This window comes from Budorcas taxicolor, chromosome 8, assembly GCF_023091745.1.
Source record: "Budorcas taxicolor isolate Tak-1 chromosome 8, Takin1.1, whole genome shotgun sequence".
Lineage (NCBI taxonomy): Eukaryota > Metazoa > Chordata > Mammalia > Artiodactyla > Bovidae > Budorcas > Budorcas taxicolor.
The window spans coordinates 108,755,238-108,777,086 of NC_068917.1; the positions used below are offsets into that span (position 1 = coordinate 108,755,238).

At 45.7% G+C, this 21,849-nt stretch overlaps 1 protein-coding gene across 1 annotated transcript in view; it reads left to right on the forward strand.

The window, feature by feature from the left end:
• The window catches only part of PAPPA (pappalysin 1), a 256,271-nt gene that overhangs the window by 81,604 nt on the left and 152,818 nt on the right, over positions 1-21,849 (forward strand). The window contains exon 7 of the mRNA XM_052645172.1: positions 2,677-3,175. Within this exon, the coding sequence (XP_052501132.1) occupies positions 2,677-3,175 (499 nt within the window). The remainder of the gene's footprint in view (positions 1-2,676; positions 3,176-21,849) is intronic.

Sequence of the window (21,849 nt, forward strand, 5' to 3'; positions counted from 1 at the left end):
TTCCCTTTGCATGGAATATCTCCTCTTCCCAGGCTTTCACTTGTTAATTCTTCCTTATGTGTCGAAGCAGAGCTAATGTATTTGTGAATATGCTTGTCTATCAACTATGTCATCCCATTTGAGTTTTATAGTACCCCTTGCCAGGTAGACATCGTTAGAGTAGGTGATATGGTGAGAAGCTGTATAATTGATATTGTAACCCATGTTTTACTCCTTCAAAGTTTGACATGCTCTCTGGACCCACAGTATCACAAGTATTCTGCTCCCCACCATGGAATTACTTAACCATCTGAGGCTGTTTCCTCTTCCGTAAAATGAGTTTCATAAGACCAACGTCATAGATTTATTGGCAGGATGAAAAGAGTTGAGGCATGTAACATGCCTGGCACAGTGCCCAGCACACAGAGGATGGTCAGTGTGTGAAGCCTGGTGTTATTAAAGGGACTCAGTGCCCCTTGAAACTTTTTTTTTTTTTTACATCTAGAAGTTTGTTCTGATAACCAGACAAGCTCACACTTTGCTAATATTTCTAGTCCTATTTACTTATTTGAGCATAATGATCAAGCTTAGTTTCTTATCCTTTGGAAAGCATTTGGTCTCTCTGTTGATAAAAACCAGGGATGAAAGTCGGAGCCAAGCGGATTTGTCATCTTTGCCCTCCTGTGGCTTCCCACCACTGAAAGTCATTTTCTCCAAGAAGGGAGAAAGATCTCTCCATTCCTTGTCAGCTCCAGGAGAACGCATGGCGGGGGACAGGGGGGTGCTCACCTGGAACGTGCCATGACCTAGCAGGCTCTCGTAGTCCGTGGATCCTTCACTTCTTTAACTCTGTATGAACACACTAGGAGAGTCTTCCCTGAAATATCTACCGAGTGTGCGCTGTGCTCCCTGTTGCTGTGCCAGGAACTGTATAAAGCATTGAGCATGGCAACCAAGCGAAACAGGGCTGCCAAGCAAAGGCAAAACTGACAACCATCTTACAGGATTTTGCTGAGAATCAGATGAGTACATTAATGGCTAAGGAATGTGCTTTGTATGCATTGAAACCCTGCCCTCGATAAGGCTTTTTGAATGATTACGTGCTACTTGAGTACCAAAAGACCCACAAAGTCAAAAGGACTCAGGAGCTCTTTGGGTTGGAGAACTGACAGGAAGAACGACTCCAGCCTTATTTGTGCCTTTGACTTGAACAGCTGGTCTCTTCTATCCAGCATTTGCCGCAGGTAATAAATGAAGTTGGCCAAGGAAAGGTGGAGGGAACCTTGTGGTCGTGTCCATCTCTTCTTGTTCTGATGTGTTGTATCTAAAGAGTCTTTTCAATTTTCCTTGTCCTTGGCCCCTCCCCTCCTCCCTTGCCCATTCTCCCTCCTCTTTTTCTCTTCTCTTTCCCATCCCTGGACATCATCTCTACTCCCTTGGCTGGGCAGAGGCAAGGGGATTGGAGATACTTAACAGCTTTCACTGGAATAGCTTTTCCACCCAAAATCAGTTTCTAGTTTTCATACTGTGGTGATTCCTGTTATGCTGTAACATTATCATAAAGCCTTTTCAGGCTAAGATTGATGGGTTTTTTCCCCCTTTTGCTTTTGAAATATCCAGCACCTCTACCCCTATCAACCACTGATTTAAAGGGGGGAAAAAAATGTGGCTCACAGGACAACCTGAGATCTCCCATCCTCCCCTCACCAGCCAATGTGTATCTCTTGCTAGACATCCTTACATAAATCAAAGCCAGTCATTGCACTGAGTCCTGATTACTTTTCTCAGCAGTGCAAAGGAGAGTTCTCTGAGGGTCTAGGACTAATGATCTCAGCCGAGAAAAATTCAGAAGTCACTGCTCAGGCTGAGATCAGTGGGGATGAGGCATCGTCTCCCTGGAGAAAGACTGGAAGACTCTCTCCTTCCTTCTCCCCCCTCCCAAACGGCTCTCCCTTCCCCGAGTCCGGCTGGACAGGGCTCAGAGAAGCTCCGTGGCATGGAATGACCTCATGTGGAGGAGGGGAGGCAGGAGATAAGATGGCTCCAGGGCTGCGTTCCAACTCCACCATTCAGGGTTCTAGACAGTTTCCTCCATGGAAATTCAGCCCAAGAGGCGGAAGCTATCGTAACTCACCTCCTCTTCGCTGGAGGTTTCTGGTCCTTCTGTCCTTACAAGCAGGTTGTACCAGAGCGAGTCTAGTTTAGTTAGCGGCTCTTGCGTTCCGTCTGGAGAACGAGGGACTTCAGGATGAGACAGAGCTGGGCTCTAGTGCTGACTTTTACACACCAAGCTGTGCGACTCTGGTTAGTTCATTCCACATCTCTAAGCCTTGGTGGCCTCACCTCAGAAATGAGTCCTTGCAAGAATTAAACTGGTTCAGAGGACACAGTGGGTGTTTAGCACGCATCCCTTCTTTCCATCAAGTGAGAGACGAGGAGGGATAGTTTGGGCAGCGACTCCATCGTAAGCAACTTATTTGAAGGTAATTTTGACCAAACGTCTCGTGATCCAGTTCATTCAGACCCACGTCACTGGGGCAGGAATGAGCAGGAGTGCTGTAGCAGATCCGCCAAGACACTGAGGATCTTCCCTCTCTTTTCACCTTCCCTCTGAGTCCTAGTCTGGCCATATCTCCTGAGGGCTGCAGGAAACTCCGAGGACTTTCCAGAGCTCATATCCTCATTTCTTGTCCACAGGTCATCCAGATGTCGAGCAGCCCTGTAAGTCCAGCGTGCGTACCTGGAGCCCCAATTCAGCCGTCAACCCACACACGGTCCCTCCAGCCTGCCCTGAGCCCCAGGGCTGCCACCTTGACCTGAGATTCCGCTACCCCGTGGTCCCCGAGTCTTTGACCGTCTGGGTGACCTTCGTCTCCACCGACTGGGACTCTAGTGGGGCTGTCAATGACATCAAACTCTTGGGTATCAGTGGGAATAACATCTCCCTGGGGCCTCAGAACATCTTCTGTGATGTCCCGCTGACCATCAAGCTCCAGGATGTGGGCGAGGAGGTGTATGGCGTCCAGATCTACACGTTGGATGAGCACCTGGAGATTGACGCGGCCATGCTGACCTCCGTGGCAGACAGCCCACTCTGCCTGGAGTGTAAGCTGCTGCAGTACAAGGTGGTTCGGGATCCTCCTCTCCAGGTGGACGTGGCCTCCACCCTGCACTTCAGTAGAAGGTTCACAGACACGTAAGTGTGCTCTCTGGACAGGGAGATGATCAGGTGGGGGGCGGGGGGTTGCAGAGGGATGTGAGGAGGGTCAGAGTGTCCTGCACTGGAAGGAGGGTGATCACAGACAGACTCACCTCTGGGGATTTGTCACTGGCGTTGGGTGAGTTGATATGGTGGGGAGGCCGGCAGACCAAGAACCTCGAGTCCCGAATGCTGGTGGCAGGTCTAACCTGGGACTCTCAGCCTCTCTCACCTCTCTGTAGCTTACTTTTCCCAACAGTGAAACGAAGGAGGTTGGGTGAGATTAGCAATGAGAAAGTCATTTATTGGTAATGAAAATACAAGAACTAGAGTTTGCTAATGATCTCCTTTTTAGATTACACGGAAGTGTATTCCTGCACTGTGGTTGCTTTTTGAGGAAAGGGTGAAGTTACAGCAGGTTGGCTGGGAACTGGGCATGTTCCCAGATGTTTGCTCAAAAATAATGATGGCTGCTGCTGCTGCTAAGTCACATCGGTCGTGTCCGACTCTGTGCGACCCCATAGACGGCAGCCCACCAGGCTCCCCTGTCCCTGGGATTCTCCAGGCAAGAACACTGGAGTGGGTTGCCATTTCCTTCTCCAATGCATGAAAGTAAAGTCGCTCAGTTGTGTCTGACTCCTAGCGACCCCATGGACTGCAGCCTACTAGCCTCCTCCGTCCATGGGGTTTTTCAGGCAAGAGTGCTGGAGTGGGATAATGATGGCAGGTGAGCATAACCAGTAACCGTCTTTGTTTTCCAATGTAGAGGAGAGGTTCATACCCATTTGATTCTTCGGCGCCCTTGCAGCTCTAGGTCTCCATTCTTTTTGGGTACTCGTTGCTTGGATGTGAGATAATGTTTGTTCTTAATATTCCTTTCTCAAGCTGTCTCTCTATCGCTTCTTCCTCACGACAGGCACCCCCTTACTATGAAGCCATTAGTGCTTTTCCTCTCCGCCAAGCCAGGGGTTAATGTCTTTGCATCTTTGACTTATTTCATCCTCTCCACAATCACAGCCCTAGTCTCCTTCTCATTTTACCGAAGGAAACTGTAGCTTAGAGATGTGAAGTCACTTGTCCAAGATCACATACTTAGGAAATGGTGAGATCAGGATTGGAATTCATCCTGGCTCCAAAGCCAGTGCACTTAACCACTGTTCAATTAAAGATGCGATTCCAATTTCTGCTCTAATTGAACAAATGAGAGAGCCTTGGCCTCACCTAGTGTGGATACCAAGAGTCGATGAAGTCATACCTGTTGAACCTCATCTCTTCTATGTGCAAGCGACATAGATAGGGAACATTTTGAGAACTGAAAAAAACAATAGCTCAGGAGTCAGACACCTTGTGTCTAGCCCCAGCTGGTCCACTTACTCATGCTAGATAAATCAGTCAATTTCTTTGAGTTTTGATTTACTGTCTGTCTGATGAAAATGTTGAAGTCGATGGTAACTATGGGCCTTTTGTTGCACTTTCTTTGGTTCTAAGATGATATAAGACACAATCTCTGCTCTGTCTGTTTGAAAATATGTGCTAAGCCAGTTATTAATAGAAACCAAGTTCTGGAGGAAACTTTTAATCTCTTTAAGAGACAGAACCACTTTCAGACACTTTACCAGCACTTCCTTTTACAAGGCCGGCAATTAACGTGCACATTGCAAGCAAATCTTGCCCGTTCATTGACTCAGAGATGAGGAACATCTGTTTAAGAACTCAGAGGGAGCCCTTGGTTTGTGTTTGAGGATGTACTTAAAAGACTGTCTTGCCTTGAGAATCCTCCATAACCCTGTCTCTTCCATCTCCTCACTTGTCTAGAATGGTAAAATTATATAAATATGCATCCACTTAACATTTCTGTATAAAACAAGGAAGAGAAGAAATAATAGATGTCTTAAAACCTCAACTTAGACACAGCTCTGTTTTTGTTTTGTTTTGTTTTGTTTTTTTAGCCTGGAGTTGTGAGCCTGTAAGAGCTAGCATGGGTTGATAAGTGCGGGATGGTAGATTGCACTAAAGAAGTAAAAACACATTGCGTTCTCTTCTCAGCTAAGCCACTAACTTGCTGTATGTTCTTAGACTAGTCACTTACCCTTTCTGGACCTCAGAGGCCTTACGTCCATGAGGAGGAGGTTGTGCTAGATGAGGGATTCTCAGACTGAGTGGCACAGTACAAAACTTAAGGACAGTTTAAAATCATCTCCAGCTCATTTACATCCCCAGCTCCTCCTTCCCCTTGGTCCTGCCCCAGATATTGATTTAATAGGAAAATGAGGCATAACCCTTAGGCCTTAAACATCTCACTGGTTGATTCTAACTTGCAGCCAAGTTTAAGAACCTCTGCACCAAAGCAGGCTCTTGAAGTGTGGCCCAGACCAGCAACATCAACAGGATCTGAGAATTTAGAAAGGGCAGGTTCTTAGGCCCCAGCCCTGACTGCTGACTAAGAAACTGTACATACAGGACATCTCCAGATGGTTCTGATGCTGTTTGAAGTTTACTAGTTATTATTCTCACTGATCTCTAAGCCCCAGGAAGCTCTAAGTTCTCTTTACTCATATGACTGACTACTCATTCAATTTACAAGTATGTATTGAAAACATTCTACATGTCGTAGTCTGTGCTGGGAGCTGTAGATTTCAGAGATGACTCAGTCCTCTTTCCTTAGACACTCACACTGGATTGCTGAAGACCTTAACCACTTGGTAAACATGCCAAGTCCCAGGCCAATTTGCTTCCCAAATCATTCTTCAGGTCCAGACTGTGTACCATTTGTCCTTTCATCCTCAACAAATGTGTCTTTGGCCCCGACTGTGTTGCAGACACAAGGGCTAGATTGAGTCCTGCATTGACCTTTTCCTCTTTGTCTTTCTTGAGTCCCAAGGAATTTATTGGAGACCTGGGCTGGGCCAGGCTCCGTTTCCTGACTTGAAAGTTCTCTGAGACTCTGAAAAAATAAAATATCGTTCCAAGTCAACCTACTATTTCAACTCCTTTATCTCTTGGTAATTCGAGTTCTAAACTCCAACACAAATACCTCTTTGTGTGTGTGTGTGTGTGTGTGTGTGTGTGTGTTTCACTGCTTTCACATTTTTTCCATATCAAATAAATTGGCTCTTAGACAAGTTCTATATAAAGACTGTTTTGGAGAAAAAGAGGAGGGAGAGAAAAAATGCTTTCTTTTTCTTCCCTGACTCAACCCATTACATGATTTCCTTTGACCTTTGTCTTCATTTTTTTCTCTCAACAAAAATATTTATTCTTTCTGTTATCTATACTGGAGATAGTTTCCCAAGGTATGACATTGATGAAGGGAGAGGCTTCTGTGCTTACCCGATGGATACTTCTCGTAGACTGATTGCTCTTGGCCAGCACAAGGCAGAACTGCGGACTGTCTCCCTTAAGTGGAAGCTCTCCATTAAATGAGGTCTGACACTGACAGAGGAAAAGGGGACCCACGCTGACTCCGCTCCTAACTCACCATGTGACATGAAGGCACGTTGCTTCACCTTTGTTTTCTTTTTTTTCTACCTATAAAGTGAGGGACAACATATAAAGCTTTTCTCTGTGGATAGGAGTTGTTCTTAGGTGATTCATTCTCTTTGGTTGGTTGTTTTTTAATAGTAAAAGGGACTCGGCAGAGACTATTTATCTCTGACTCAGTACCCAGCATGGACCTTACTGGTTCTGCATGTCCTAGTGAAAGGTGTAGTTTGTGGATAATGATAACACTAATAATCTAATAACCACTTACTGAATGTTGACTCTGCTTTAAGTGCCTTTATGAAGCAGGTAGAGCTCAGAAAAAAGGGCCAAAGCTCAGAAGAGTGAATTATCCAACCTAATACAGCTGGTAATGGCAGTGGTTGTTTTTGCTCAGTTGTGTCCGACTCTTTTGCTATAGCCCAGCAGGCTCCTCTGGCCATGGGATTTCCCAGGCAGGAATACTGGAGTGGGTTGCCATTTCCTCCTCCAGGGGATCTTCCCAACCAGGGATCAGAACCCGTGTCTCTTGCATTAGCAGGCAGATTTGTTACCAATGAACCACCAGGGAAGCCTGGTAATGTCAGTGTCAGGTTTAAAACCCAGGTCTAATTCCAAATCTCACCTTCTCAGCCACAGTACTCCACCTGCTGTAATAACGCAGAGGCAGAATTTTAGAGCTCAGACCTGCATCTAAGCTGGCTGAAGTTCAAGATACAGAAAGCAGAAGACAGGATTACAGTTCACAGGCTACCAGCCCCCAGACCGTCCCTGAGACCTGCTCTTGGAGTCCAGCAACATGGAATACATGGCCAGGTCTTTTTGTGTCTGGCTGGGAAGGAGTGAGGGTACTTCTGTTTCTGACTTGACAGCCAAATGCTTCTGCACTGGGCACCATGCTCCTTGGGTCTGTATTGAATCTCCAGTTGTCTCTAATAAATAAAGACTCTGGATAAAAGTAAACCATTTTGGCTGAGAGAACGTGAGATATAAAGCAAACCAGGAACAGCAGATAGCAGCTCACTTTCATAATATTCATCAGTTTATCTGTTCATCCATCCGTTGTCAACTCAGTGGCTTCTAACCCAAACTTGGAAGAGCTGAGCTGTAACTGAGGAGTATAAACTCCTTGAGGACTGGATCTTTGCCTCTTCATCCGCTGGTGCGGTCCAAGTGCCTAGAACAATTCCAGGCACACAGTTGGCATTCAGTAAATATTTTTGAATGATTCTTGAATAAAGAATGGGAAAGGGTTTAGCAGTTGAAGAGAAATGGAGAAGTGGCAATTTAGTAAGTAGCTACTATATGTCAAATACATATACTAAGGTCTTTGCTTAGGTGATCTTATTTGACTTAATCTGCACAACAGCTCCACAAAGTAGGTGGTCCTAGACCCCAAATTACAGATCAGAACCTAAAACTCAAAGTCTACACAGCTATCAAACAGTGTAACTATTGCTGGGGTTTGCATGGAGTTCCATCAACTTCAATGCTAGCGCTATTAATTATTCATTCTCTAGTTGAACAAATTTTTCTGTGTCCCCTATTCTGGTTGTGTCTCTCAGTTCTTAGAATCACTGATTTAGAGCTAGAAATATTCTCAGAAGTTGTTTCTCCCCACCAGCTTATTTGTCTGTCCAAATTAATTTATCTATCAATTCTTTCATATTCAGGCCTATTAAGGTGCCAACACAGCCTCTATTTCACCTCACATCCTTGGTATTCTCAATATAAGTCTTTGAGTAAATGAATAATGATAAGGGAAGTAGGAACTTTCCTGGTAACTCAGCTGGTAAAGAATCCACCTGCAATGCAGGAGACCCTGGTTTGATTTTGGGTAGGGAAGATCCCCTGGAAAAGGAATAGGCTACCCACTCCGGTATTCATGGGCTTCCCAGGTGGCTTAGACAGTCAAGTATCTGCCTGCAATGCAGGAGACCTGGTTTCAATCCCTGGGTTGGGAAGATCCCCTGGAGGAGGGCATGGCAACCCACTCCAGTATTCTTGCCTGGAGAATCCCCATGGACAGAGGAGCCTGGAGGGCTATAGTCCATAGGGTCGCAAAGAGCTGGACACAAAAGAAAGACTAAGGACAGCATAGCACAGCAAGAGATGGATATATTCCGTATGATCTCGGTGGAAACTGTTGTGAATATGAATCCACATTTTACAAATCAAACCCTAAGTCTCTTTCTCTGGATTCCACATACTCAGAACCCCCATCAACAAGCTCAGAAACTTTATAGTTCACTCATCAGTTCATTTTCTGGGAGTATATTTGTTGATTCCCATCCTGAACCCAAGCACTTTCAAGGCACGAGCAATGCAGTAGTGAATAGAGCAGAGAGGACCCTTGCTTTTACCTGATCCCTGTGATATAGTTGGAAGAGATAAACCAGAGAGCACTACACAGTACCCCAGTTGGTTAGAATATAGTGATTTTTAGATAGGTTGTCAGGCAAGTCCTCTGTGATAAGGTGACATTTGAACAGAGACCAGAAGGGTCTCCTCGCGACTTATAATAAAGGCTGGGTAACCTGTCATCGTTGAGATCCTACCCTGTTTGGAACAGAAGTGTCTTGTAACATGATCCTTGGTCTTTGATCACTGTCTGACCTATCTTATCTTTAGCTGTGTATGTTTATTCCTCTTACCTTGTTCAGATTCTTAAGTACAAAATTTAGTACGCTTATTTGTAACAGAGTCAGGGTTCCAGGAATGCCTGTCGGGTAAGTGAGTGAAGAATGAGTCAGCAGTAGCACAAAGTGAGACCTCTCAGAGACGAGTTTCTTGCCTCCAGATCTTAGCCATAAGATTGACGTGTGATTCCATATTAAACATCAAGGATTGGGAAATGTTAGACCAAATCAGGGTCACCTGAAACAGGTGGCTCTTTCATGCTGATTCTGTGACTCTGAGCTGAGTCAGCATTTCATTGTTTTTCTTAGGGCCATTTCTTTTCCTGGTTCTTTCTGTATATCACTCAGTCATATGTGTTTTGTTCTTATATATGTTCCTTTTTTTTCTTTCATTCATCAACCAAATAGTGAAAGTCTGTGATTCAATCGTGTTTGGTAATAACTCCTATACTCACAGATATTTACTAGGTGTCTTGCTCTGTGCCATGCTCTACACTGGAGCTAGAGAGCCCTGGCCTCATAAGTACACAGTTTAAAGGGGGAAACAGGAAAAAACTCAGGTGATTCTGCTACAGCATGAAAAGTGTATGGAATGAGGAGCATAAGAAGGCTATATGAAACACAAGAAGGGTCTCTAACCCAGCTTGAGATGATTTAGGAAGGTTTCTTAGAAGAAGTTACGTCTGTCTAAGTTGAGACCTGAGAGAGGTAAGAATTGATTATTGAAGAAGTTTGCCATAGGATGGCTGGTTGAAAAACGGATGCTCATCAAAAACTGATAAATACATGAACGAGTGAGTGAATGAGTGAGTGAATGGACAGATCTAATGTGCTTTCTGGCAGAGGAGCATGTCCAGTCTCAGATCACATGTAGAGTCTGGAGGAGGGTGTGTAGTCATCTGGAGTGTCTATCCACTTTGATCCTTAAATCTACTTGACTCCTTTTAACTGCTAAATAATAGTCCACAGTAGGAATGTGCTGCAGGTTATTTAACTGTACTCATGGTCACGACTACTCAACAAATGGAAGTGTGTTGCCTTTGCCCATTGGATGGTAAAACGTGACTTTTCATTGGTGTTCCTGTGACTGAGCATCTTGAGTGAGCATCTTTTCAGATATTGACTGGCTTTGCGTCTCCTCTTCTGTGACTTGTCTGTTAACATGTTTAAGTGCTGCCTGATTGTTAATCTTATCATATGTCAGTTTTCCTAGCTGCTAAATTGGGATTTTAATGTCAGCCCTCCTGCATATCCGTCAGTGTTCTCGGAATCTAGGGTAAAATGGGTAGTCAAGGATGAACTAGCGTTTATGAAGGAGTTACTCTTAGAAATCATATATTCATTGATATCTTTCTCAAATGCCCCTTGGATGGGAACCATGCCACCTTTGAAGATACAGTGTTTAATGAAAACCAACCCCGGTTCTGAACTCAGCGGAGTCTAGTCTCTCTGTTAAGCACCATTACATATGCAGGTAGCGTCTAGTAGTACCAGCTTCACTACTCCTAATAATCACCACGTAGAATATACTTCATATATGCTCAGTCATGTCCAGCCCTTTACAACCCATGGATTGTAGCCACCAAACTCCTCTGTCCGTGGGGTTTTCCAGGCAAGAATACTGGAGTGGGTTGGCATTTCCTTTTCCAGGGGATCTTTCTGACCGAGGAATCGAACCTGGGCCTCCCACATTGCAGGCAGGCTCTTTACCTTCCGAGCCACCAAGGAAACCCCCAGGACGTACTCCATATATGCTTAGTAATTTTTATAAGCCCACCAATGAGATATAGCTCTCCGTATGCTTTATTTTTAGATGTGTAGGTCAGACTCAAAATGATAAAGTCATTCAGTTATTCATTTAAGGTCTTACCGTTAATAGATGCTAGAGTCAAGTTTTACATTTCCTTGCCTGACCCTAACAGACAAGCCTGGCAATCTATAGAGCGTAATCATTGTTATGACAGAAAAAGGATAAGGTGGTATCTTGATGAATGGAGAAAGTAGATGTTAAAACTAGTTTTTCTTGTTTCCAAGAAGCGAGAGAATAAACACACGCAAGATAACTTCTTTTCTATCTAATTTTTGAACTTTTAAGCAGATGAGGAAAAGGAGGCTTGGCAAAGTGTGGTCATGGTCAGACCAGCAAGGCTTCCAAGAAGCTGTTGCTGAAATGCATGCCTTGCCTGCCTTCTGATGTTCTGTCCACCGGGACAGAGGAGACCATCAGGATTGGTAGCTATTTCTACAAGCCCAGAACAAATACCTCTGCTCCTAGCTCAGGCCAACAGTGTACATAGTCAGCACAATCTTCCTCTATTTCTGGAAGCTGGGCATTATCCACCTACAGCTCCCTCTCATCCGTCTTAGGCCAAGTATCTCTCAGAATGAAATACGGGCTCTGGGAACATTGGGGTAAGCAAGAGGGTTTAGCAAAATCAACAGATCTCCAGGATCAGCAGCAGCCATAGAAGTGCTCTCTGTCTGTAAGTTCCCTCATGGTTTTGAAAGTGTGAAGAGCCCCCATTTGGTGCTGATACCATTGAGATCACTCATCTATGGATCAGTCTGATGCATTCCTTGACTTTTAAACCAGGTCGTCATTCTAGTGTCTCTTTGACAGATAGTAAGACTCAACCAAAGTTAAGTGTTGAACTCAAGCCTCCGTTGATAAGCATATTCATTCATTTAGTCAGCCTTTTAATACGAAGTAACTTCTGCATGTTAATCTCCACGCTGGCACTATAATTCTGAATCTTATAATTGGATAGGAAGGCTGGTCTGATTAATAGCCCAAATAAAAATATAATTACAGACTGAAGATTATTATTATGAGAGGTTATAATAGAGCATAATTCCCTATTAAACTAAGAGGGGATATACAGGAGACAAGACTGGAGATGCAAGCAAGGGCAGGATGGTGAAGGGAGGTTATGTTATGGAGACTGGATTTGTTCATTGGGAAGTGGAGGGCTAAACCCATCAGATCTGTATTTTTATAAAATTGCTCTTGGTACTCCATGAAGAAAGGGTTGAGGAAGAGTGAGAAAATCCATTTAGGGACTGTTGCTAAAGTGCAAGCCAGAGATGATTATTCTCAGGAGAAGCGGATGAATTGGAGGAATGCTTACAATGTAGAACCAACAGGACTTGGCGATGTACTGGCCTCAAGGGTTCTGAGAAGGAGCTGTCCAATGACTCCCAGGTTTCTGGTTTGAGTATCTGGAATGAGGGAAATGTTATTTCCTGACGTGGAGGAATAGATTTTAATTTAGTGTTTTATTACAGGGTGGGGTGGATCAAGCGTTCCCTTGGAAAACAATGAGTTGGTGAAGCTGGGTTGCACGGGGTGTCCTGATGCCACGTGCTTCTCTGTGCACTTGCCATTCTCCCTGTGGGTCGGCAGGATGGGCTGGACTTAGCAGTACAGCACCCATTCCTGATTTTTTAAGAAAACAAATGACTAGGAAAGAGAAGGAAAATAACAGCCATCAGAGTAATTACAGATGTGGGAAGAATGGAGGAATTTATCTCACACTGGGCATTGGCAAGAGGAGTGGACAAAATCCATTCAGTCTGTGCTCAGAGCCGATGAGAGTCCTCAGGACAGAATTTAATGGGTTTATGTTGTGTCTGTTAAAGCAGGAACCTCAGACATGACTTAGGAGAGGCTGAATTCAGAATCAGGAGATCTGATTCCCAGGCCAGCACACAAAGGCCTTGCTGCGTGACCCTGGCCAGATTCTTTCAATGCTTTTGAGCCTTAGCCCTGATCCCTGGGAAAAAAAAACAAAAGGGGGTGCTGATTCCTATCCATACAGTCTCACAAGGGGTACCCTGAAAAACTGATGAGCTAATGGGCTTGCAAGAACATGATGCAATCTGGGGGACTATAAAGGCTGAAATGTTCATGCTTCTTCCTCTTGTTTGGTTTTCATTAGGGTTGTTCTTGGCCTGGCCGGAGAGTATTTGTGAAAGACAAACACACAGACACGCACAGACACACAAATGAAACCATTTCCCGGTCACCTCTACCCAGAGTTCAGTGCTGGATTTGGAGGCAGAAAAGATAGTTGCACTTTAATCTCTGTAGCTGAGCTAAAGAACAAGAGAGAAAACCCATGAAGGGCCGGCCCTGGAATCAGGAGGCCTGACTTGGCAGGGCTGATCTCCTGAGATTGTGATATATTCCTGGCCCATGGCTCCCCAGTGGTGGGCTGGAGTCCCCCACCTCCACCCCTTCTATGAAATGAAGGCCTAGGTAGATGACTCTCAAAGTCATTTCCAGCTCTGACATTCTGTTCAGACCCTCCTGGAGCTCTCACCTGCTCTGAATGTCTAATTCAGGAAGAGAGAAGAAAGCAGGCTGCATGTCCCATGGGAGCTCAGAGACTGGCCGTCTGTAAAGAAACCTTTCTGGGGCCCTCGGAACTCCTCCCTGACCTACTCTCTCTTTTTCTCTTAAAGTTCTCCAAGCTCTCCATTTGGGACAGTTTCAGAATGCATTGGTGCATTTTTTTTTTTTCTCCCGTTCCACGACATTTTGGCTTGACAATGAAATAACAGAGATGGGAACTAGGTTGCATTTGAGGCATTATCTTCAGCTTCTTGTACAAGGACAGGCATGAAGCAGATGGCCAATAAACATAGGTCAGTAAAGGTGTGAATGAATGGGTGAGTAAACGCTTTGACAGATCAGTAAGTGGTCAGAAATCTGTGATGATACAGATGATACCTGGTATATTGGATGTCTTCCTCTAAACATCTCAACTGGAGCAAAAGGAGTAAAGAAAACCTTACAGCTTGGCCTCCTTCTCCTCTTTGGGCCTCAGTGTCCTTATTCCTCAAGTCAAGGGATGAAGCCAAGTGATGGAAGTCAGCCTGCCATTCGCTCCGCGGGCACGGATTTAGCGCTGTCCTCGCCCCATGCCGGGCAGTGGAGATCAAAGGAGGAACCACCCCAGTCCTCTGGGAGCTTCATCTCACTAGTAGGAGAAGGGGGCACCTATGCGGTAACAAAGTGAGAAAAGTGTTACATTAGGAGAAGCAACAGGGCTAGGAGACCCTCGCTTGGCTTAAAAGTCAGCAAGACCCTCTGAGAGAAGGTGGCGTCTTGCCTGGAAGATTCCAAGGACAGAGGAGCCTGGTGGGCTACGGTGCATGGGGTCACACACAGTCGGAGGCACTAAGCAACTGATCACACGCGCACGTGAAGGCCAGGCCACGTAGGTGGGGGAGTGGGGGTGGGGGGCGGCGCTGTTTGTTCCTGCTGATGGTGGGGCAGATTTGGAGGAGGGGGAGAGTTTGAGCAAAGAAGCCAGAGAGATTGAGAGGAGGAGGTCTGTAATGATGGTTCTCGAGTGCCAGGCTAAAGGGCCTGGACTTCATCCTGAGCGTGGTGAGGAGCCACTGAATGTCTTCAGGTAAGAGAGGATCCTGATGAGATTTGGTTTTAAGACCACTCTCTGGCTGTGTGCGGCTGCTGCTGCTGCTGCTAAGTCGCTTCAGTCGTGTCCAACTCTGTGCGACCCCATAGATGGCAGCCCACCAGGCTCCCCCGTCCCTCAGTTCAGTTCAGTCGCTCAGTCGTGTCTGACTCTTTGCGACCCCATGAATCGCAGCATGCCAGGCCTCCCTGTCCATCATCAACTCCCAGAGTTCACTCAGACTCACATCCATTGAGTTGGTGATGCCATCCAGCCATCTCATCCTCTGTCGTCCCCTTCTCCTCCTGCCCCCAGGCCTTCCCAGCATCAGAGTGTTTTCCAATGAGTCAACTCTTCGCATGAGGTGGCCAAAGTACTGGAGTTTCAGCTTTAGTGTCATTCCTTCCAAAGAAATCCCAGGGCTGATCTCCGTTAGAATGGACTGGTTGGATCTCCTTGCAGTCCAAGGGACTCTCAAGAGTCTTCTCCAACACCACAGTTCAAAAGCATCAATTCTTCAGTGCGCAGCCTTCTTCACAGTCCAACTCTCACATCCATACATGACCACAGGAGAAACCATAGCCTTGACTAGACGGACCTTAATTGGCAACGTAATGTCTCTGCTTTTGAATATGCTATCTAGGTTGGTCATAACTTTTCTTCCAAGGAGTAAGTGTCTTTTAATTTCATGGCTGCAGTCACCATCTGCAGTGATTTTGGAGCCCCCCAAAATAAAGTCTGACACTGTTTCTACTGTTTCCCCATCTATTTCCCATGAAGTGATGGGACCGGATGCCATGATCTTCGTTTTCTGAATGTTGAGCTTCAAGCCAACTTTTTCACTCTTCTCTTTCACTTTCATCAAGAGGCTTTTTAGTTCCTCTTCACTTTCTGCCATAAGGGTGGTGTCATCTGCATATCTGAGGTGATTGACATTTCTCCCGGCAATCTTGATGCCAGCTTGTGTTTCTTCCAGCCCAGCGTTTCTCATGATGTACTCTGCATAGAAGTTAAATAAGCAGGGTGACAATATACAGCCTTGACAATATACACTCCTTTTCCTATTTGGAACCAGTCCATGTCCAGTTCTAACTGTTGCTTCCTGACATGCATACAGATTTCTCAAGACGCAGGTCAGGTGGTCTGGTATTCCCATCTCTCTCAGAATTTTCCACAGTTTATTGTGATCCACACAGCAAAGGCTTTGGCATAGTCAATAAAGCAGAAATAGATGTTTTTCTGGAACTCTCTTGCTTTTTCCATGATCCAGCGGATGTTGGCAATTTGATCTCTGGTTCCTCTGCCTTTTCTAAAACCAGCTTGAACATCTGGAAGTTCACGGTTCACATATTGTTAAAGCCTGGCTTGGAGAATTTTGAGCATTACTTTACTAGCGTGTGAGATGAGTGCAATTGTGAAATAGTCTGAGCATTCTTTGGCATTGCCTTTCTTTGGGATTGGAATGAAAACTGACCTTTTCCAGTCCTGTGGCCACTGCTGAGTTTTCCAAATTTGCTGGCATATTGAGTGCAGTACTTTCACAGCATCATCTTTCAGGATTTGGAATAGGTCCACTGGAATTCCATCACCTCCACTAGCTTTGTTTGTAGTGATGCTTTCTAAGGCCCACTTGACTTCACATTCCAGGATGTCTGGCTCTAGGTGAGTGATCACACCATCGTGATTATCCGGGTCGTGAAGATCTTTTTTGTACAGTTCTTCTGTGTATTCTTGCCACCTCTTCTTAATATCTTCTGCGTCTGTTAGGTCCATACCATTTCTGTCCTTTATTGAGCCCATCTTTGCATGAAATGTTCCCTTGGTATCTCTAATTTTCTTGAAGAGATCTCTAGTCTTTCCCATTCTGTTGTTTTCCTCTATTTCTTTGCATTGATCGCTGAAGAAGGCTTTCTTATCTCTTGCTATTTTCTGGAACTCTGCATTCAGATGCTTATATCTTCCCTTTTCTCCTTGGCTTTTCACTTCTCTTCTTTTCACAGCTATTTGTAAGGCCTCCCCAGACAGCCTGACCGTAAATGGTGAGGGAGGTTAGGCAGCGTTGCCGACAGTGAGGCGGAAGATGGCCCTGATCTAGGGCCATCAGGGCGGGAGAAGAGGGACCTGGGCGGGTTGGGGGGTTGGCAGTGCTGATGGATGGAGGGACCCCATGGTGGTCAGAGGGAGGAGACAAAGGACTGGGTCCTAGAAGTGCCTGTGGTACTGGGGTCACTGAGTCACGTGATGGGAAGACAGAGGGATGTTTGGTTCAGGAGGAGAGGAGGAGGAGAAGAAATGGAAGTGTCTTCCCATTACCAGTCTATGAATCAGTGGCAGGCAGGCAGTTTCAGTTGGCTTTGAACCGTGACATTTCTATATATCGATTCAGGAGCAATGGAGGTGAGCTGGTGCATGTGTGTGTGTGTGTGTGTGTGTGTGTGTGTGTGTGTGTGTGTGTGTGTGTGTGCGTGTGTTTCAAGGGTGGGCAGACAGGACCTGTGAGACTACCTGTTTTCATCATCCAAAGTGTTTGAGAATCCACTTGATTCTCAAAGTGTTGTCCAATGTTCTCAAAGGTCTCCTGGGGGGGTCGTGGGGTTAATCTTCTGTCGCACTAATACCTATAATGTTACAAGGCATGGGCTTTGTTTTCTACCCAGGATTAATCATTCACTCATGGGCTTTAATAGGAGCCAAACACCACCTCGCTGTGCCTCATGCAGAGCAATGCCAGTTCACCCTTCCGTCTTAGCCCCAGCATTCACATTCCTGTTGTCAGAATGGGAAGCAGAGTTTTTTTGCCCCACCTTCAGTATCCTATAAACCAAATGATTTGAAATCTCCCATCCAAGGATGTTAGTCAGAAAACACCAGGAAAGCTGGACTCTGCCATTAATTTTCTGTATGACTTGGGGCAATGAGTTTCCTCCTCTCTGGCCTCAAGTATCCTACCCACAGTAAGACAGTGAGCATGGGATAGCCGAAGCCTGATTTCTACATGTCTGTGTGTCCTTGTGCAAAGCTACTTGTATCCAAGCTCTGTCCCCAAGTTTTCAGCAGAGAGAATTCCTGGGTACTCACACCTGCTATCTAGGAATTAGACTCAAAAACTCTTGGACTCTAGAGGAGCGCTGAAGCACTGACCCTCTACAAATGAGAGCACTGGGCCCAGAGATGGGAGGCCACGTCCTCAGAGGCACACAGCCCTTCGACAGCAGAGTGGGGACTTGAACCTAGGGCTTCCTGATTCCCAGCGCATGTGCTCCTTTCCCCACAACGCAGAGGGCTGGGGTTTGGCCAGACATGGGGATTCAATAGCTTTGAGCTCAACTCTCTCTGATCACGAAGGCGCCTCCGTCGACTGCTCTGCTCAGAGTGAAATCATAGCAGGCAGACGCTGGTGATGTCATGGCAGCTGGTGCTGGTGAGGAGGGGGTGCTTTAGGAAATGAGAGAACGCATTTGGCCCAGCTCCGGGTCCACGTGACCCTCCGAGAGCCCTCATTTCAAAACAAACTCAATCTTTTAAGTTCAAGTTCTCCCTCTCGTCAGAAACGTGACTTCCTGCTCCTAAGAAGCCCAGCTTACAAAAGGGGCTCGACAGACTCCGTGGACATCAAATAGCTCTTACAAAATAGCGTTTTGATGAGTTAAGTGTAAATGAATCAGAAACATAAGGATTACATTTTCCCCAAGCGCACATGGGTTTCAAAATTCGAGGGGAAATGTCGTTTGCTAGCTGCACGCCGAGACTTTCACCGAATCCAAAGCATTCTTGAGGAGGGTGAGGGCTGCGGGGGGTGGTGATGGTGGTGTGCGAGGGGGTGGGAGAGAGAAGAAAGAGACGCCCAGCCCCCCAAATGGTTTTAGATGTGGTGCCAAATTCGAAAATGCTGTGGGGCTCACCCTCTGCCAGTAATAAAATCGCTGGCCACCCAGTGAGGCCAAGGGGAGGAGAAAGGAGGCTGCCTTCCGCGCTGGCCCCGAGTCCTCCACAACTGTGTTCCCTTAGCGCCGCTCCATCACCGGCTGTCACCGGGCCCCCCCGCTCGGCTCCTGGCCCCAGCGTGGCCTAGCGTTCACACTGCGCCCAGAGCCTTGTTTACCTCCCACCGTATCTGGTGTTTCGGCTCCCGGGGGTCTTGGCGACCGGTCAGCTTGTCACAAGCCCCTGCTCTGTAATCAAGAGCCCTGTCCATCACCAGCACGGGTGTTTGGGGAAGCTGTCACACAGTGCCTTTGGTTGCGTTCAGAAAAAACAAGAGTCCCTTGTAGTCCTTTTCGTCCCTCCTTGCTTTAATGCTGTCCAGGTGTGGGGTTTCCCCCAGACTGGGAAATGTCTTCCCTTCAAATCTCCACCGGACGCAGCCAGCTAGCTCTCGGGCCTGCTGTTACCTTATCCCCGGATTTGAAACTCGGAATCTTTTTCTAATTTCCACGTTGCCCCTCCGTTCTTTGTCTTGTATTTTATTGCACTGCACCAAGAAAGTAGAAAATCATTTCAATTGGTGGTAAAAGATGATTAAAACAAAATAACAAAGGCCTTGGCTGCAAACTGTTAGTTTTATTAAATTTGCTACTGTGTTGTAAATTGGTACCAGGGCAAACCTTTGGACAGTTATTTCCAAAGCTGCTGGAATTCATCAGTTGAGTGTATACATCTGTTCCTTTCTGAGGCTTATGCAGAGTCAAGGCAGCGTCGTCAGCATGGAAAGAATGAGTTTGTGTTACCTGCGTAAGAGGCGTGGACCCGAGTCCCATTGGGAGGGATACACATGCCCAGTGGATTCTCAGATCCATTCTCATTCTTTTTCATTCTTTATTCATTTAATCCAGACCAGGAGTTGGAACTCACAGCAGTCACCAAGAGTGGATGAACATTGTAAGACAAAAGTTCATTTTCCCAGACAAAGATTCTTTTCTTGGCTTCAGAATCTCAGTATTCTGAGATGCACAGCTGTAATAAAAGGACGCTTGAATGGAAAGAGCCACAGTCTACCAGGTGCTGGTCTGGTAGGAGAGTAGGTGGCGGTGGAGTTAACCCGGCCTGGGTAAAGACCTGGGTGCTGGTTTGATATCTCAACTCCTGTTAAATCATCTACATTCTGACTTATACAGCTGGAGATGGGGGACTTAGGAAATCATTGCAATCAGTCCCCTGCTTTTACACTTGTGAGTCCTCATCGCTCAGTGACTTAGGCCGCAATATCTTCCTCAGAACCTTCCACCACTTACCGCACACTCTCGACTGACCATTGTCGTTGAACTTTAGCACTTCCTTTGACTTAGCTGGAAGGCCAGTCTTAATGCACTATTCTTTCTCTCAAAACCTTTGCCTGTGTCCTGTTCTGTGCAGTTCCTACTGAATACCATGCTCATCATTTATGTCTTGACATTTTCCCTATGTGCACTATCTCAAACTGTTAATTCCTTCAACAGATATTGTTGGAAACCTCGCCTGTGCCAAGCACTCTGCTAGGTACAGAGATGTAGCAATGAAAGGCTAATGTTTGTTTTTGTCCTAAGAACACTTTAATATACACCAGGGAAGACATCTGATTGCAACAAAGGGTGCTGAATTTTATAATCAGTTACAGGGGGAGAAGGCAATGACACCCCACTCCAGTACTCTTGCCAGGAAACTCCCATGGATCGAGGAGCCTGGTAGGCTGCAGTCCATGGGATCGCAAAGAGTCAGACACAACTAAGCGACTTCCCTTTCACTTTTCACTTTCATGCATTGGAGAAGGAAATGGCAACCCACTCCAGTGTTCTTGCCTGGAGAATCCCAGGGATGGGGAACCCTGGTGGGCTGACATCTATGGGGTCGCAAAGAGTCGGACATGACTGAAGTGACTTAGCAGCAGCAGCAGCATGGACCCTTAGAGGAGGTATCAACCTAAAGTGTTAGGAGTCTTCCCTTTCTCATCCTTCTAACCGCTCTTGGACCCTCTTTTCTGTTGGTGCTCTTTAATTCTTCCTTGAATTACAGTCAAACTGTATTTGGCTTATCTTCTTTTTTGCCCACTGAACTATTTGAGAACAATGATGTTGCCTTCCTCATCTTTGGAATGACTCGTACCAGAAGCTTCTTACATCCTTTTTATTTGACTTGCACAAGGAAAGCAAGGTTGGGAGAGGAGAATTAATTCATCTAAAATCACAACCAAAGTTAGTGGAAGAACCATAGTCATTTTTCCTGGCATGTGGTCCAGGTGACATCCACAGTGATGTCAAAATGTCTTTCAAGTTGTTCCTTCCCAAAGGCAGAGGATATTCTCTGCTTCAGATAATTAACAGCTGCCCTCTTCGAATAAAACCTAAGTCCAAAGGACCTCTCAACCTAGAACAAAAATCAAGTGCTGTCATAAAAATTCAGGGTGATACCCAAACAAAATTGAAATTAGGAGTTTATTATTACTGCATATAGGGGGGAAAAGACAACTGAGTGTATGAATGTTAAGAAATCCTTTGGAGAAGACCACTCAGCTTCAGGGATTCAGTGAGGAAGGCTACCTTGCTGTAAGTTTTACTTCTCTTTAATCACTTTAGGATATGACAACATCTAGCTCAGTACCCACACTTGATGGGTAGTTTATTCCCACATCATTCATCCCATGGGGGATATTTGGTCTTTCTGCCTTTCCCTCAAACCAGGTATCTCTACTGCTACCAAAACAGTCTTCTTCAGCACAAAGGTGGTTGCGTCCTTTGCCTCAAAAGCCATTTCTCTCTTCTTCCCCTGGCATGGTTTCTCCTTACGCCTCCTGTCAAGCCAGTATACCTTCTCTGAGAAGTCTTTCCAGACTCCGCCTCTGTGTCTGATACTGTCTGTGCTTGCTATAGACCTATTACACTCTTTAAGCCATGTGAAATCCATTCATTTTATTGTCTTTTCTTCCCCACAAGCCTCTGAGTATCCTAAAGGCAGGACTATATTTTATTGATCTTTGAATCCAGAAAACCTAGGAGAAGTTGGGACAACTCAGTGAATGCTATTTGGATGAATGAATGGATCAGCCAGGGAAATGATATACACATATTTATTCAGGATTTGAAAAAGTGGTCAAAGTCTCATGAAAGTAATTAGATAGCATAAAGCTAACTAGCTGGACTTACTTCTCCTGTTCCCT